Genomic DNA, 19,317 nt, shown 5'->3' on the forward strand with positions numbered 1-19,317 from the left:
CACTCCACTGTTCACAGTCGGGTAGATTTCAGACGGTACTCATGGCCACTTGTTATAGGTGATTAAGAGGATCGTTTGGCTCCAACATAACATGTAAAAGAATAACTGCCCATGGTGCATTACCCTTGATATTTCTTTATTAGAATAAAAGATTGCACTTACATGTATGAGGAATAAACTTCACATAGGATTACAAAGCGTTGAGGGATTCCTAAATATTGCCTGGGTCCACTGTTGGTGGTCCTATTATTGACACAGGTGTGTTTTGGGACCTTTTCACCTATTTATCTTTTTGCACCTACACATTTGTTTAAATTTGAGGTTTTTTGTATTGATTGTTATTGTTTGGAATACACTCAATATATTGATATAGCGCACCACCCATTATTTTATCACTTATCAATTTCATCTGGTAGCAGCATATCACAGACCAGCGCACTTTTTCTTCACATCATTTATACATACACTTTCAAGTAGCAGCAGGTCAATATGGATATCTTTGAATATTATAGCACACGGAAACTTTTAGTAGAAGACATCTTTACTAAAACCACCCATGAGACCACAGATTTAAGAGGAGTCTTTATGAGACTAAAAAATGTAATGATATCTGAATTACATGCGTCTTGGGACATAGCGTTTCTTGAGAAATATGTCCAGGAGAAAATGGTCCCTAGGATTCTGAGGTGGAATTTATACCCAGACCAAGGGGATCCGGATCTCAAGGAATGGTTTCATTTTTTTAATGGAGCCGGTATGGGCTTACTCAATTTCCTCATTGATAGGAAGAGAAAGAAAGTCCTGAAACTAAACAAAGAAATATTAGAAATTAAGGAGAAATTAGTACCATCTATGCAGGAAGAAGCATATAAGGTATACAACCAAGAACTGAGAGAGATACTAGCTATGGAAGATGAGGAACAAAAAACCAAGAAAAGGAAAAAATATCTGAGAGACCTGGAGGATTACCGGACTTCAAAGGTATTTAAGTGGCAACTCAATCTTATAGTGGAAGAAGAAGATAATATGGAAATCCAAAATTCACCAGGAGAAGGGACCTCCCAGCAAACTTCGGAACCGTTTGGTTACAGAGCACCGAAGGATGTACCTAAGAAAGAGGTGAAAATAAGAGAACCCCCCAAAAAAGATGCAGAACACCAAGGGTATAGAGGAACTGATAAGTTCAAACCCTTAAGAGAGAACAACTCAAGTCATAACATGAGACAGCAAAATGGGGGAGACAATCCTAATAACTACAAGAAAGAAAGAACGAGACCTCCCAGACATGACTCTTTTAGGAGTAAACATGAACATCGAACGAATTCGAGGGAGAGACAAAATAGAAGATCAAGATCTCGATCACCGAGAAGGATGTCTATGGACTATATGGGGAATTACAATGATTCTCCCCATACTCCTAGAGTTTATTCTCAATACACCCAAAATAGATTCGAACCTTTACGACACAGTGGATATGAAGAAAGAGAAGAGGTGTTTGAACCTCCACAGAACAAAACACCCATGAAAAATAATAAGAAGAATTTTTTAGGGCAGGGCCCAAAGAAAAGCAAAAAAAGAAGAAAATAATTAGAGGATGCAGAGGAGGTTCAAAGAAAAGAAGGAAGAGCCAAGAAACCCAGGGGATTTTCAACCTGAGTAAGATAGACCTTTCTGATTCTGAGAAACATACATTGAGTAAAGGGTTAAAATATGCCCCGAAGAAACCCTTAAATAAGTTTGAGATATTTGTGGACATCCACAAATACGTGAGGAAACTCAACATAAAGAGGCATTTTCTGTCAAAAGCAGGAGAGAGGAACTATGTTTCCTATCAAACTTCAACTGTAATTCCATCAGGTTTGAAGAACGCCTCACTGTTTAATCCTCCAGGAGTCCCAAGCCATCATGTCACGGTATTTAGGGATCTGGTTCTTAAAGAACTAGAAGAAAAAGAGCTGGAATTCAAACCTCAAGGAGATTTACAAAAGGGTATTAAATCCCTATGTGAGAAGAAGAACCTAGTGATTAGACCAGCTGACAAGGGTGGAGGGATCGTACTACTAAATAAGGATGATTACATCCAGGAAATGGATCGATTGGTGGAAGATCCGACCACATACCAAGTCCTAAAAAGTGATCCTACCTCCGTATATAAAAAGAAGCTGGAAAAACTAATCCAAAAAGGTTTTGATATGGGAATTTTAAATGAGAAAGAAAAAGAATTTTTAGTCCCAGTTTCACCGAGAATCCCGACTATATACTACCTCCCGAAGGTTCATAAATGTCTGAATAATCCACCCGGGAGGCCTATAGTCAGCGGAATTGAATCAATAACCTCGAGGATAGGAAAATACGTTGACTATTTCCTACAACCTCTAGTACAGGAAACACCTGCTTTCCTTAAGGACACATCACAATGCATTAAAGATATCACAGAGGTTGAGATTCAGGGTGACGTACTACTAGTTACAGCGGACGTCACCTCGTTGTACACCATCATACCACATGAGATGGGGTACGAAGCAGTCAGTGTTTTCCTAGATGCGAATCATGATATTCCGCTCAAACAGAAACAATTTATTTTGGACCTTCTAATTTTTGGGATGAATCACAATTATTTTTACTACAACCAGAATTTTTATCGCCAGCGAACAGGTGTGGCTATGGGGGCAAAATTTGCCCCCAGTTTAGCCAACCTGTTCATGGCTCTCTGGGAGGACCGGAATATTTTCACCAATCGTGTTAAAGAACTGGTCATTTGGAGGAGGTATATTGATGATACACTGTTGATATGGCAAGGAGATGAAATATCGTTGAAAAATTTCATGGACAACCTCAATTGTAATAACTGGGGTATTAGATTCACCTACCAATACAGCAATACCTCCATTAACTTTCTTGATTTGGTGATCTATCGAAAAAACTCGGGCTTTGCAACCAGGTCTTTCTTTAAACCAACTGATAGAAATGGCTTTATAGCTATTGATAGCTGCCATCATCCCAAATGGCTTGGCTCAGTACCTAGAAGTCAATTTAGAAGGATCCGCAGGAACTGTACCACACAGGAAGATTTCCAACAACAAGTAGGAACCCTGAAACAGAGGTTCGTGGAAAAAGGGTATGACACCTCTGAGTTGGACAAAGAGATCGAAAATGTCACCCCCATGGAGCAAAAGAACTTAGTGGAACCTAAATGTAAAAATACTTCAATTTCTCCTCACTTTGAATATGCATTCACCACTAAGTTCTCCAGCAATTACAAGTGGCTCAATTATGTTTTTAGGAAGTACTGGGGTGTCCTACAAGAGGACAAAATTTTGGGGCAAGTCTTACCGACCCAACCTAAAATAATCTTCAGGAAGGCGACTAACCTGAAGGACTTAATAGCTAGAAACCCAGTTGAAAGACCTCTCAAGATGGAGATATTCCCAAACATGAAGGGTTTCTATCCCTGCAAAAGGTGTCGTATATGCACAGAAGCAATTACACTGAGAACCAATAAATTCACTTCCACTACCACAGGGAAAGAATATCCCATCAGGGAGTTTATCACATGTGATACCAAAGGAGTAATATACTTATTACAATGCGAATGTAACCTACAGTATGTAGGTAGGACTATTAGAACAGCAGGCATTCGTGTTGGAGAACACTTAACAAACATCCACAACGGATTCCCAGGGCATAGTGTTTCTCAACATTATGCTACCTGCCATAACAAAGACCCAAAAAAGCTCAAAATCACTGTTATTGAGAAACACGTCCCACATTGGAGAGGTAGTAATCTACAAAGGTCAATTTCGAGACGTGAGACCTTTTGGATTTATGAGCTAAAATGTTACAGACCCAGAGGCCACAACATAGACTGGGACATCAACTCTCATATCAATAACAGTTAACACATAGCTAGTATAAATCTACACCTTTCAGCACGTCACTTTTATACATATACATATTCAGATTACACAAAGAGATCTGGTATGGTAAAAGAATTTTAATATATGTATTTATATAGAGTTGTTTTATCCATTTTATATATTTTAGTATGACATTATGCTGATATTCGGCTTCAAGTTTTTAATATATATATATCTATTACCATACGTCAACAAATGCCTAATTATAGGAGTATCGGGCCCATCACTTCCGGTGTCAAGGTTGACATTTACATAAAGTTATTTTATGAAAGTTTTTATCCCAATTTTAAATGTGGACAGGTTATACTCTCTATTGAGAAGTTTACACTTTACCCAACATTGAATATTTAAATTTTAGTAGATGGTAGATCGAGATGAGATACATATCGCTAATAGTAATTTGTGATGTATCATAAATATTGATGGGGAACGGTTCCAGTTTCAATTACCACCAAATCATCTCAAGATTCGATCATTATTATGGTAATTTGAGGTATATTTGAGAATTTGAAGCCGAGGGACCCGTAAGAGACTTCCGGCGCCTCCTCTGCAGACACCGGAAGTGACGCGGCTCCCTTCAGAATAAAAAGGACGGAAGTGACGGCGCGCGAGAACCTCCTTTCTCTGAAGATAGCCAATCGGCGGAAACGCGTCAGGCAGGAGGCGTGCCGTCACCACGTCGCCTAGGATCCGTGCTGCAGCCGGACCCAGGCAATATTTAGGAATCCCTCAACGCTTTGTAATCCTATGTGAAGTTTATTCCTCATACATGTAAGTGCAATCTTTTATTCTAATAAAGAAATATCAAGGGTAATGCACCATGGGCAGTTATTCTTTTACATGTTATGTTGGAGCCAAACGATCCTCTTAATCACCTATAACAAGTGGCCATGAGTACCGTCTGAAATCTACCCGACTGTGAACAGTGGAGTGGTATATGACTTCTATATCCATTGTGGCTGCCATTATCGGTTGGATCTGAGAGTAGTGAGCAGTGCATGATAACCCCATTTATCCGGTAAGAGGCCTGACGGGCTCTTGTGAATGCACGGTGGTGAGCACTTTGTTCAGTTTGGGCACCAGGATCGTTTATTTTCACCATAGAAAAGCACTTATTTCATTCCGTCCGGTAAGGAGGAATTCCAGCAGGTGGAGGGAACTTCAACTCACCAATTGAATTAACTATCACCTGTCACCAACACATCACCGTCGGTGGTCCTACTATTGACACAGTGGTGTCTTGGGACTTCTTGCATCATATAATTTTGCACCTATATATTTTATTTATGTATTGATTGATTGGTATTGTTTGGAATATAAAATCACCTGTCACCAACACACCACTGTTGGTGGTCCTATTATTGACACAGGTGTGTTTTGGGACCTTTTCACCTATTTATCTTTTTGCACCTACACATTTGTTTAAATTTGAGGTTTTTTGTATTGATTGTTATTGTTTGGAATACACTCAATATATTGATATAGCGCACCACCCATTATTTTATCACTTATCAATTTCATCTGGTAGCAGCATATCACAGACCAGCGCACTTTTTCTTCACATCATATATATATACATGCATACAGTATATATAATTTTTTTTTTTTTTTTATTACTATTTTTATGTCTGTGTTGAAAAACAGGAAATGAAGGGACATCTTTCTACTGGAATGCTTAATAAGTAATAAAAACCTCATAGGGTGTTCTAACCCCTCCCCATTCTATCCAAAAAAGTAAAATAAAAAAACGTTTAAGTGGATTTACACTTCAGTACATGTGATGAATGGTTGAACAGTATTGCAACTGGAGTAAACTATAAAATCCAAAATACAAATTCTGGAGCAAAGTTGTCTTAAAAAAAAAAAAAAGAATTTCATAAAAAGTTTTTTATTTGTACAGAACTCGGGATATTTGACTTTATATTTAGATTATCTGTGCACTGGAGTGCTAGTTGTCTGCAGTGGGATTACTGACAGGAAGTCAGCTGTGCGTGGGGAAATGTCTTTCCTCCTGTAGCTTCCTATGGATTCAGTTACAATAACTTCCTGAAATGTATGAAAGTTACGTATTACATATCATTACCTCGGGGGAGTCTAACCTAATTTCATCATGGGCTGTATTGGAATTATGGTTGCCCTCATAGGGCCGGTTGTATCTGTAGGACTAGATTTTCAGAGCATCCTCCCTTACATCAGATGTTGAGTCCCTCACCCTCCCTTACATCACAGTGCACCCCCCTTACCTTGTGCTACTGCAAAGCTGCGAAGCAGAAAGTGCAGGGCCTGGAGGAGGACCAGAGGATGGCTAGAGTCAGTTACCGGAGTCTGCTAAATGCTGAGATTAGGGGAGGTGAAGACGAGGTGGTGCTTCGGCTGCACAGAGAGGCGCCACATATGCATCCTCTCTGCTGCTGACTGCTGAGGAGGGGAGGGGGCCAAGACGAGTCTCTCCGTGGCTGCAGGAATAAGTGCAATATCTGGCGGAGGAGTTCTGTCCTCTTCTCCGCTGCCGATTGAAGAGGACAGCTCCCCTCAGCTCAGCTCAACACTTTCTGGATTCTCAGACGATTGTCAGACGACACCCCGAGACATCTGCTTCCTCAGACAGGAGGAGAGACAGCCGCACTCTCCCTCCTGGGACTCTGCTCCCGCCAAAGACATCCTGTCACGCACTTCCCCCAAACTTATAGCCACTCCCAGAATCACTTGCAGCATAATCTGCCTTCTGGGGTAGTTACAAGCTTGGATGTGTCTCCTGATTGGGCTTCCCACACTGCCCTATGAGAAGCCTCTAACAGGAGCCAGTGGGGATACTTCTCCCCTCAGCAGGCACATCTGGAAGCCCTGACACCCTAACTAAATAAATCACAGCCCTGCTGTTAGGCAGACAAGGCCCACTATACATTTACCTAGCACATTCCTGTAGGGTGCTATATATATATATATAAAAAAAAAAGAAATAATAAATAGTAAAAACATCTACAGTGCATCCGGACCCCTCTAGGAAGAGTCCTGGTGGTTCCAAACTTCTTCCCTTTACAGATGAGGGAGGCCACTGTGCTCAACCCGATAGAACACCTTTGGGATAAAACAGAGCAGAGACTGGGAGCCCGGCCTTCTCGTCTATATCAGTGCCCGATCTCACAAACATTCCAATAGACACACTCCTAAACCTTGTGGACAGCCTTTCCAGAAGAGTTGAAGCTGTTTTAGCTGCAAAGGGTGGGCCCACTCAATATTGAACCCTACAGACTAAAGCCCCGTACACACGCAACGATTATCGGCCTGACCGGTCGTCCGTCTTTTGTCCAGAGTGGTGTTTTGTTGGTTGGAATGTGCCTAGACTGCACAAAATTCTACTTCAGAAGTGATGTCATGTGTTGGTTTGCTTTCTTTGTGTTCTTTCTTTTCTGAGCATGCCCAGTCTTGCTCATAAGATTTTTCCCTGTCGAAATCTGTACTGACTGCATGAAAATCGGACATGTTTTGAAGTCGTACAAACATTTTATAGCCTGCACACCAGATTTTTTTCGGCCGAAAAGTCGGAGTCGGTTGTCGGAAGCTTCGCATCATACTAACAAGCCGAAAATCGGCAGATCGGTCGTCGGACGAAAATTCCCTGCTGATTTTCGAGGCGTGTGTACGAGGCTTAAGACTGGGATGCCAATAAAGTTCATGTGTGTGTAAAGGAAGGCGTCCCAATACTTTTGGTAATATAGTGTATTTAAAGTGCGTAAAAGGGGACATTTACGCATTAAGCTTTTCCTCTAAATTCCAAAAAATAAAAATGTATTATAAATACCGAGTGGATACAGTGACTTCAAAGTATAACATTCATATGGGAACTCTATTTCAAAGAAGTGTGTGGATTCCTAATGATAGATGTAAAATAAAATGTAAAAATACTTATTGTAGCTTACAAAATTAAATACAGATTCTAGCCCAAAGAGATTGAGTTAAAAACCTTTAAAAATAGAACACCCCACATTACAAAAAACAAACAAAAAATAAATAAAAGGTTAAAAAGAGTCATGAATTGCATTTGAAACATGCTATCAACATGAAGGCATCTCAGTGTCCTAGGACTGTCAAAAAGAAAGTATATAAAAGGTATATAAAAAAAACTTTTTCTGGAGCAAATTTTGAATGAAAACAGCAGGATTAAATTGACAGCACAAATGAGGTGAATGTATTCTCCTGTGCTACATCAAATGGCATTGAATACCCATATAGTCTTATCTTTTGCAATCCAATAAAACAATGGTGAAAATAGACCTTGTATAACCAATACTCTTAGCATAAAAAGTCCATATGACATGTCACATCCCAAATGGACAACGACATACAAAATATGCATGAATGTGCTGTATATTGCCTGCCTAGGTGGTAAATCTATAGCTGTTCAATGAGATTGTAGTCAAACTTGATATGAACAAATTGATGCAAAAAGTTCACAATGAGGCAGTATGAAGTCATTTTTGCACGTCCAAGAACGGATAATATTGTGTAGAACTGTACTGATTATACTTGAAATCTTCAGTACAACAAACAGCATCCACATCCAGCAGAAGTGGCTTATCAACATTTATTGATAAGATTATTAGTAAAGTGGGATAGGGTGCGCTAACCTACTATGTAAATTGTGGCAGCACCTAGAACTCCAAGAACTTAGGAGTGAAAATATAGTATTAAAAAGAAACTAGTGCGTTCAACAATAAAAGGTGCTTGGTGACGCAAGTAGTGTGGGAAAATTGTCTTTTCTGTGACATTCTCCCCAGCCAGTTAACCCTGTGTGGGTAATTTCCATTTGCCATATGGTAGTGGGAATTTGGTAAGGAGCCACCTTGTCTTTGTTTTGGGTCACGTGGTTTTGCATGAAAAGTCGGTCTTTGCTGGCTAATCTGAAGAAACCATCAACCACATCATCTTTACCTTTCAGAGACTTTATATTCAGAGACTTTATCCACTGGTTTATTCCAAGAGTTTTTTTTCATCTGCACATATTTTGTTTTTGTCCCATTAGGGACCTTGTTCACATTCATAAATAGTTATTTGTCACATATGAATTTTCACCATTGATTATTATTTACATCTATTGATCATATGCACTATTGATGCTAATATTTTATTGTTGAGCGCACTAGTTTCTTTTTAATACTGATAAGATTATTGACATGAAGATGATCAAAAGAACATGACTTTATTATATCTTTGATCCTTGCTTACATGTATACAGCAGCTTGGTCGTCAACTCAGGCAAAGTGACAGGGGCTATTGAGCCTAATACGTACTTGCACACAACCCTGAGTCTAATTTCCCTGTTGGAGCTTACACAGGTTAATAAAAATCTCTACTTCCCCACATGGTGCTATTCAAGCTTTGTGATTGGCTGCTTTAATGGGGAAGGAGATGTCAGATGCTCTCCATATACAAATGTATTTCCAGGGGCTCCAAAAGACAAACAGGGTGGTGGGGGAACACAGCAAAGTTACAGGTTCCTTTTTACTTTGGGTGCTTTATCACTACCTCAAAACTGCACTTTGCACCCTGGACAAGCCTGGGAATAGGCTTTTTAGGTTACCAGTTACTTTCAATGCATGGGTCAATGCTGAGATCACCAGCAGGAGGAAGGAGGTCCTGATTCCCCTATATAGATCTTTAGTTCTCAGTAGAGGGAACATCAGCAGGAGAAAGGAGGTCCTGATTCCCCTATATAGATCCTTAGTTCTCAGTAGAGGGATCACTAGCAGGAGGAAGGAGGTCCTGATTCCCCTATATAGATCTTTAGTTCTCAGTAGAGGGAACATCAGCAGGAGAAAGGAGGTCCTGATTCCCCTATATAGATCCTTAGTTCTCAGTAGAGGGATCACTAGCAGGAGGAAGGAGGTCCTGATTCCCCTATATAGATCCTTAGTTCTCAGTAGAGGGAACATCAGCAGGAGGAAGGAGCTCCTGATTCCTCTATATAGATCTTTAGGTACAGTATCACTAGGGTGATCACCAGAAAGAGGAGGGAGGTCATAATTCCTCTATGTATATCTTTATTTAGAGGGATCACCAGCAGGAAGAAGGTGGTTCTGATTCTCCCTTAGGGCTCTTTCACACGGGCGTTCCTTTTTTTTTTGCCCGATCAGGTCCTTTTTTTTTTTTTTTTTGTAACGGACACGGATGACACTTGTGTCATCCGGTCGGTATGTGCGTTTTTCATCCCATCCGTTTGCGGATGAAAAACTGACATAATGCATGTCTATGTAAATACGGCTGTCTGCGGATGACACCACTGACATCCGTTTTTGCTTCAGTTCCGTTTTTTGAAAGGAAGAAAAAATAGGGTTCTCCTCCGTTCAAAAAAACTGAACTGAACTGACAAAAAACGGATGTCAGAGGATGATCATCCGATGACATCCGTATTTACATAGAGATAGGGTCCTTTCACACGGCCGCTCCGTGTGTCCGCAAATCATCCAACCCATTTGCGGATGATTTGCGGACATAATGTAAGTGAATGGCACTGCGGATGTCAGCGGAATACCATCCGCTGACACCCGATTTTCCTCCTGTCAGTTCTGTTCCGTTTTTACGAATGGAACAGAACCCCATTTTTCCTTCCGTGTAAAAAACGGAAAGGAAGGAAAATCGGATGTCTGCGGTGTCATCCGCTGACATCCGCAGTGCCATATACTTACATTATGTCCGCATATCATCTGCAAACGGATGGGATGATATGCGGGCACACGGAGCGGATGACAGAAATGTCATCCGCTCCGTGGAAAAAAAAAAAGTCCCGCAGCGGACCTTTCACACGGAGCGGCCGTGTGAAAGGAGCCATACATTATGTCCGTTTTTCATCCGCAAACGGATGGGATGAAAAACGGACATACGGAACGCCCGGGGGAAAGAGCCCTTATAGATATTTAGGTATCACTAGAGGGATCACTTCCAGGATGAAGAAGGTCCTGATTCCCCTACATAGAACTTTAGTTATCGCTACAATGATCACCAGCAGGAGGAAGGAGGTCATGATTCCTCTATGCTGTATAGATCTTCATTTATCACTAGAGGGACTACCAGTAGGTGGAAGAGGGGGATTACCCTATATAAACCTTTATATAAACCTTTATTTAGAGGCATCATCATCGGGAAGAAGGAGGCCCGATTCCCCCATTTAGATCTTAAGGTATCACTAGAAGGATCATCGGCAGGAGGAAGGAGGTCCTGATTCCCCTATATAGATCTTAATTTAGAGGTATCAACAGCAGGAAGAAGGAAGTCCTAATTCCCCTATATAGATCTTTAGTTATCACTAGAGAGATCACCAAGAGGAAGAATTATCTTAATGTATTGCTTGGTCTTTTTCTGCTGTTGCCCTGCTATGTTTCTATGTATGTAGACTAAATTGTGCATTTCCAAACTATTTCTATTATCTTCTAGGTCTATGAGAGGTGTGTCCTGACTAAAGAATGGCTCCAGCAGTGGCAACAGACATGGGTTACACCCCACCAGATGGAGGCTGGGGATGGATGGTCGTTGTTGGGGCTTTCATATCCATGGGGTTCTCCTACGCCTTCTGTAAAGCCGTCACAGTGTTCTTCAAGGAAATCCAGGAGTATTTTGGGGCCTCAAAGAGTGAAATAGCTTGGATTTCCTCTCTGCTGCTTGCCTGCATGTATGCTGGAGGTAAGCACAATTCAAACATAAACTGTAGCAAGTTGACTCTATTGACTTTACTCTATTGACTTGAGTGCAATTCTCCAGAAGAGATAGCTGCCCATATATGCTGTGTATCCTTTTTTTTAAAAAACAGTTTTCTTAAAGGTCAACTCCACCCAGAACTAGCGTTTAAACTTTGACAGTTTCAATAAAATTTGTTGAAAGACCAAATCTAAAATGTAAAAACTCTACAGCAATTTCATCAGATTTTTTTATTGGGATTAAATAGGAAAATTACAATCCCATCTCCTTGAAGTCCATCAGAACCGCCATTTTATGTTTTTGATTGCATCACTATTTTGATTTGGAAATTAAGCTTGATCGCAGTTTAATGGGCACAGGTATGGACATCCTAAGAGTTTCTTTTTTTTTGCATATTGGTTCTGGACCAGTGACTCGGAGCCTACTGAAGCCAGAGGATCAGCACAACAATAGTAATTACTAACTTTGGCTGGCTTAGGCAGACCTGGGTGTATTTGGTGGGGAATAGGCAGTGTTAAAGGAGCCTTTGTATTGTAAACTCATAACCCAAAAAAGAAAATTGAATCCATGCTAAAACAGACATATAAGGCAGAGCCCAGTTTCAATGTCCATGCAATCAGATGATCTTGCAGCTTTCTTGAAAACCGCAAAAGGATACGTGTAAAATCTCAACAACAAAAAAAAAAGAAAGCTCAAAGACATACCAACTTTTATTAAACAAGAAAAACAATTTTGATATACATATGCACTTACATGTATTCAGAGTCTATGGTGTTTTGTTACCATTGGCTTCTTGTTTTGGATTGGAAACAACCTTCACCCCCCCGTCCATTGATGCATGTTAGATCTGTAGGTGTTTACCATAATGGTATTGTGTATCTGTTATATCAGGTTGGGGGCAGAATTTATTGTGCAGCCATGGGGGACTCTGCAGACAGTAGTCTGTGTTTTCCTTACCTAGTTGCTTACTTAGGCCAGTGAAAGAAAAATACTCTATAGACTACCTTCCAGTAATTAAATGGTTTGGTGAATTTCTTTCACACTACCTTACTATTTTCTGTGCTCTTTGTTTCTTCTTTTTTTATGTATTTTTTCCCAGATCCTATATAATGGATCTTGCTGAAAGAAATAAAAAAAATAAAAAAAAATCACAATAAGCGTATATTGATTTGCGCAAAAGTTATAGTGTCTACAAACCTTGGGATATTTTCATTTATTTATTTATATTTTACTCGTAATGGCGGCGATCGGTGACTTATAGCGTGACTGCAATACTGCGGCAGACATTCTGATACTTTTTGAGGACCAGTGACACTAATACAGTAATCAGTGCTAAAATATGCACTGTCACTGTACTAATGACACTGGCTGGGAAGGGGTTAACATCAGGGGCGTTCAAAGGGTTACCTGTGTGCCTAGCTAGTGTTTTACTGAACTTTGTGAGGCGCTTTTATTAGGGTAAGAGATGGAATTTATTCCCTGCTTTGCAGGGACACAAACTCCATCCCTTTCCTCTTGTCAGAAAGGTGATCTGCCTTGTTTACATAGGCAGATTGCAGTTCTGTCTCTCTGTCTGATGACCGACGGGTAGCAGAGGCCATTGGGTACCGTGCCCCCGCGGATCAGCTTTCGATGTGTGTGATCACAGCGGAAGCAAACCACCGGCCGCGTGCCCCCTTACCCGAAAGTGTCAGATCACGTGATCAGGCAACCAGAGGCCACCCTGTAGCAATAAAACTGCTTTAGGGTGGACCTTAAAGCGGAGTTCCACCCCGGGAGAGCCTTTTTTAATAAAAATACCCCCGGGACAGTCAGGGCTAGTACATTCCACAATGGCTAGCCTCTGATCTGTCCCGGGTTGCACTTACCTTTTAGAAGAAATACTTACCTTGAAAAAGTATTGTCCAGCGCTGCCATCTCAGGTGTGGGAAGCTTGAAGCCAGCGCGATCCTCTTCTGTGTCATCTTCCGTCTTCTTCGGTCCCACGATGCACTGCACTGGCCCCGCCGTCACTTCCGGTGCCGCAGCATCATCCCTGCACAGCTTCTGGGCATGCCCAGAAGCTATTTAGCAAGGTATGACGGCGCCTGCACCGGAACTGACGTCGGGGCCGGTGCAGGCACATTGATTCCTGGGAGCGATGACGTTCAGCTCCCAGGAATCATTGCAAGCCAGGAAGTGACGAATCGCCGTGTCCGCCGAGGGGAGGAAGAGGAAGTAAGTTGAGTATATTTTCTTCTAAACCAGGTAAGTAAAAAAAAAAAAATTGCGATTATCCATTTGTTTTTCAGGTGACCCCGGGCATGTAAGTTTAATTTTAGGGTGGAACTCCGCTTTAAGTGGATAATAGAAGTAACCACTGGCAGTTTTATTTAAGGTGTCTCTTGAAGCATGTATTTATTGTCCAAAACTCCAAAAGCTTGTCTGTAGTCTCTGACCATCTCTATGACCATCTTTTGTGGCAGGTCCGTAGTCTTTAAATTATCTCTTCTAGCAGCATAGTCTTTGACCATCCCTTGTAGCATGTCTGTAGTCTTTGACCATCTCTTGTAGCATGCCCATAGTCTATGACGATCTTCTCGTCGTCTTGTAATTAGTGGGCACTATTTCCATCGGTTTTCGGCTTTCCTTGCCGAATGCCCATGCATGCGTAGTTGCCGCCGTAATCAAGCCTCGTTTTGGTTCACGGTTACCAAGTAAATAGTTGGACAGCCAATAGGAGACAAAAGGAGATGTAGCAAGTCACATGGGGTTGTGGAGACATTTGTGAATGGGGAAGGAGTCTTGCGTGAGCACGGGGCTGACGTCAAACAAAGGAAAAGATGCAGCCCCGGCATAGACCCTGCATTTTTCTGGCAGCATATGCTTGCCGGAAAACCATGGTTAACTGCGCAAGCACGGGTGACATATTCTAAAATAAAAAACAGCGATATCTCAGGAAGGAAAGAGGTAAGAGAGGAAAAAAAATGTACATAAATAATATGTACTGCTATAATTCAACTAATGGAAAGTAATGTGAATGAGTATACTATCGCTTTAAAAGGCTCTGTCAGGGGCATTGCAGTTCTCTGTTAGGGACATTAAAATACTCTTTGAGGGGCATTGAAATTCCCTGCTAGGGACATTAAGACCCCGTTCACACTGGGGCGATCCGAGTTGCCGGGGCGACCTCACAGGTCGCGGCGTGCAGCTCGCACCGCGACCTCGGAGCAGCCGGCACGGACTTCATAACATTGAAGTCTATGCAGGTCGCTCTAGGTCGCCCCAAAGAAGCTCCGGACCCTTTTTCTAAGTCGGAGCGACTTGTGTCGCTCCTATTAGAACAGGTCCACAGCTTCTCTATGGCAGGCGACCTACGGCGACCTGTCAGGTGACCAGGTCGCCTGACAGGTCGCCCCAGTGTGAACGGGGTCTTAAAGGCTCTGTCAGGGATATTGAAAAACTGTCGGGACTCTGTCAACAATTAAACCAGATACAGTATAAAAAGAATTTGCCAGCAAAAGAGAACATTACACTCTGCTCATTGAAAGGTTTGCGCTGCTCTACGGCACCCATTTTTTTTGTTGGGGTTCCAAAGTTTTGCTATACCATGTCAAAGGGTTCCAAGGGAAAAATGAATTGGGAAACCCTGTCCTATAGTAATGCCAAGGGTCATACGTAAGGCCTTCAACATCATGTAAGTTGACCACCCCCAGGCTTACACTGTCCTGTGTATACAGCATTTTTTTTTTTAAATGTATTCCACACAGAATTCCAAAAGATGTTTGACTGGCTTATCAGATTTTGTCATGTCTGTTCCTGCAAACCAAAACGAAAGCACTGACCTTGTATCTGCAGATTACAACAAATGTACACATTGTTACAACACAACTTTAAAAAAACTTCTTGCTACAAGATAAAAGAGAAATTAAAAACGAATCTACAGAATTTAAAAGAATACATAAAGCTGGATCAAATGTTGGAGAGCTTTTCAAGGCCATGTAGTCTGTAGAACACGCTTTTGCTTTCTGTATTCATGTTAAAGTTGCAAAATAAAGGTTTTTGTGTTTTTTTTTTTTTTGCAAATTCCATTTAGAGCACATTACACAATGGCCATTCTGTTGTGTTCTTCTGAAAAAATTGTGTTAATAGATATTTGCATTGATTTATTACCTTTTTGCACCAAAGGGTCAGCATACCAGCCAGGCAACTAGCATTTTCAGATGGAGCCTGCATTTTTTTAAAACAAAAGCTTCCTCTCCCAAGATCTTCTGTAGGCACTTTCCCCCAGTAAGCAGTCTCACATGAGTTTTCCAAACTAAACTATTATCTCAGCGGTCAGATTTACAGTTCTTAATTAATTTGTAAGCATAAATAATTAATTGACGCTATATACATTACACAGGTATCAAGCAGGCGGATTGATTAGTGGTAACGTTAGTGGAAAAGTTCCAGCAGACGCAGCGCGCCTCTGGTTGGTGGAAAGTTAATCAGCGGCTTGCATTGTGTATGTTTGCACAGCTGGAAGTAATTGTGGATATAGAGGAGGCTAATCCATTTAAAGGGATTACCGCACATAATGAAAAAAATTCAGCTCCACACACTGGCCCTTCTTGTGCTCAGTGGAGCTGAGCTGTGACATTTTAATTCTGTAAAGAAGACAAAATATATTTGAAACAAAATATTTCTCATACCAACAACTTGCACTCTCACTTAGCACCATTTGGGTGATCCCCCGGAGCAAGAGCTTTATAGAATCTCTGAAATTATAAGAGGAGGGCTGCTTTAAAGCAGAACTCCAGATTAGTGATCGACCGATATTGTTTTTTTAATGCGGATACCAATATTTTGGTCATCGGATATCGGTGTTGGCTGATATTTTCATACATGTATAAAAAAAAAAATGTTATTCTTTTTTTTTCTACAGGTACTCCTTGTGGAGGGATCTGGGGGTCTAAAATACCTCAAACCCCTCCTCAGCACCGAAAAGCATTCAAAACGCCAAGTTTGGCTGTTTTGAATGCTGTCAGTTTTTTTAATTCGGCGACGAGTACCCGGAAGTGATGTCATGACATCACTTCCAGAGACCCGTGTCTTCTCTTGGGCGGCGGCGGTAGAGGTAGGATGCCCGGGTGGAACGGGAGACCCGGGGCGAGCCGCGGAAGGTGGCGGGAGGGGGGGACCTCCCCTCCCGCTCCTTGTAATGACAGCCGAGCGGCTTCTCAGCCGCATCGGTTGTCGTTACAAGTCAGCTGCAGTCATCACTCCGGTGCAGCATTTTCCCTAAATATCGGCAATATCGGCAAATCAAAAGGTCAATTCCGATATATCAGGGAAAGTGCATATCGCCCCCCCGATATATCGGTGTTGCCGATAATCGGTCGATCTCTACTCCAGATAAACTGTTGAAGAGGAACTTCACCTTTTTAAAAAATAAAAATAAAAATCAGCAGCTTTCAGTACTGTTAGGTACATACTAGTCCATGGAGTCCAGCACTGTCTTCCCGCAGACGATTTTTCTCAGCGATGTAGGTTCCTGCAGCCGCCATCTTGGGTTTGGAAGCCGGCTGTGACTTCCTGAGGAATCACAGTCTGCTCCTCGTTGCATATGCGTGAAATCACATGGAGTAGTGAGACCGGGTCCTGCAGCCTCCTGGGATGTGTAACCTGTCCCAGGAGGCTGTGGGCAGGATGAAATACATAATTCTTGCCTAGGTAAGAACTGAGGAAGTCAGAGCAGGCACCTATCAGAAATTGGAACCTGCTCTCTGTAAAAAAAAAAAAAAAAAAATATTAGGGGTAGGGGTGGGTAGGAGGATGAGTACTTTTACTTTTGAGTCATGGTGTGTGCTTGAAAGTACAGTAGCGAGCAAAAGTTTTTGAAAAAATGCTGTAAAGTGATGTCATGTCTTCTTCCTCTTTTAGATGGCATCTTAGTAAAACGGGCGACTGAGCTGTGGTTGTATTTATATATATATATATATATTTATATATACACATATATACAATACCTCACAAAAGTGAGTACACCCCTCACATTTTTGTAAATATTTTATTATATCTCTTCATGTGACAACACTTAAGAAATGACACTTTGCTACAATGTAAAGTAGGGATTGTACAGCTTGTATAACAATGTAAATTTCCTGTCCCCTCAAATAACTCAACACACAGCCATTAATGTCTAAACTGCTGGCAACAAAAGTGAGTACACCCCATGTCCAAATTGGGCCAAAGTTTCAATATTATGTGTGGTCACCATCATTTTCCAGCACTGCCTTAACCCTCTTGGGAATGGAGTTCACCAGAGCTTCACAGGTTGCCACTGGAGTCCTCTTTAGGGATGATCGAACGGTTCGGGTCCACCATCGGTTCGGCCCGAACATTGGGTGTTCGAGGTTCGGCCGAATTTAGAACTTTTTGCCCAAAAAGTTTGGAATTCGGCAACCAGAACCGCCCAAAATGCAATGCTTCAGGAAATGGGCTTTAAAAGCCCGTGATTGGACCAGACCCATTAGCAAAAGCCAATTGAGGGGGCAGGAGAATGCTAGGAATGTGATTGGAGTGACTAGGGGGTCCCTAGACCAATCATTAGTGAATACGCCCCCCAGTGTATAAGATCGCCCCCGCCATATTCCCAGCATTGTTATACTGGACATGGAAGAGAGTGGAAGCAGTTCTGTTAATTTTACTTTAAAAGTGTCATTTAGCATTTATTAGTGTGAGGAAAGGGATATCTAGTGTAGTTAGAGTGCTCCTTTACTCTTAAGTTAGCTTCAAAAATTTATTTTCTGTAGGGAAAGTGTTAAGTGTCAGGGGACCGTAGTGTAGTGTAGGGTTAACTGGCAGTGACTGCTATGGCAGGGTGACAAAACCCCTCCATAGCAGGGTGACCGCTATAGAGAAATGATCATTTCTCTGAATAGCTTCGGAACTGGAATATGGCTTCTCACCAGCCAAGCATTTTTTATGCTGCAGGGGCTGCCACTGCCAGTGCTTTTTTGAGGACATGTTTGATGTCAGACATGACATCTGAACATGTGTATAGGGGGTATATATAGACATATATGTCTGAATATATACCCCTAGACATATATAGGTGTGATAGTAGCAGAAAAAAAAGGTTGCGCTAATGAAATCATTTACAGTAATATATTTCTGCTACTATCACACCTATATATGTCTAGGGGTATATATTCAGACATATATGTCTATATATTCCCCCTATACACATGTTCAGATGTTTTGCCTGCCTCAAAAGAACCCCAAAAAATGCCAAAAAAACGCTAGCGTCAAAAAAAAATGCCCAGGTGTGTTTTTGCTGGCATTTTTTGGGGGGTTTTGGAGGCAGGCAAAACATCTGAACTTGTGCACAGTACCACTATACACAAGTTCAGATGTTTTTCCTGACTGCAAAGAACCCAAAAAAATGCCTGCTTTGAAACCGGCAAGGTGTTACAGCAGCGAAGCCATATTCCTGTGCTCAAAGTTTTCTAATACAAACAATCCTTTTTTTTTCTGGTTCTGGACATGCTACAGAGCTGAAACTTCACAGGTACACCTTTTAGACCCCCCAGATACTAAATCCAAAAATCTCTTTTTTTTTTTTTGAATTTTTCAATAATTGGCTTTTTTTTATCAAAAATTACAATTTTTAAGAACTTTTTTTTGTGTGATTTTGTGTCTGGGGGGTCTAAAAGGTGTACCTGTGAAGTTTCAGCTCTGTAGC

General features: G+C 41.4%; 1 protein-coding gene across 1 annotated transcript in view; it reads left to right on the top strand.

Moving 5' to 3' along the window:
- The window catches only part of LOC309562435 (monocarboxylate transporter 2-like), a 127,091-nt gene that overhangs the window by 39,037 nt on the left and 68,737 nt on the right, over positions 1 to 19,317 (top strand). Inside the window, exon 2 of the mRNA XM_082266651.1 lies at positions 11,349 to 11,594. Coding sequence (XP_082122777.1) covers positions 11,378 to 11,594 — 217 coding nt within the window. The 5' untranslated portion in view covers positions 11,349 to 11,377. The remainder of the gene's footprint in view (positions 1 to 11,348; positions 11,595 to 19,317) is intronic.

This window comes from Pelophylax lessonae (assembly GCF_965119305.1).
Source record: "Pelophylax lessonae genome assembly, chromosome: 8".
In the NCBI taxonomy this organism is placed as follows: Eukaryota; Metazoa; Chordata; class Amphibia; order Anura; family Ranidae; genus Pelophylax; species Pelophylax lessonae.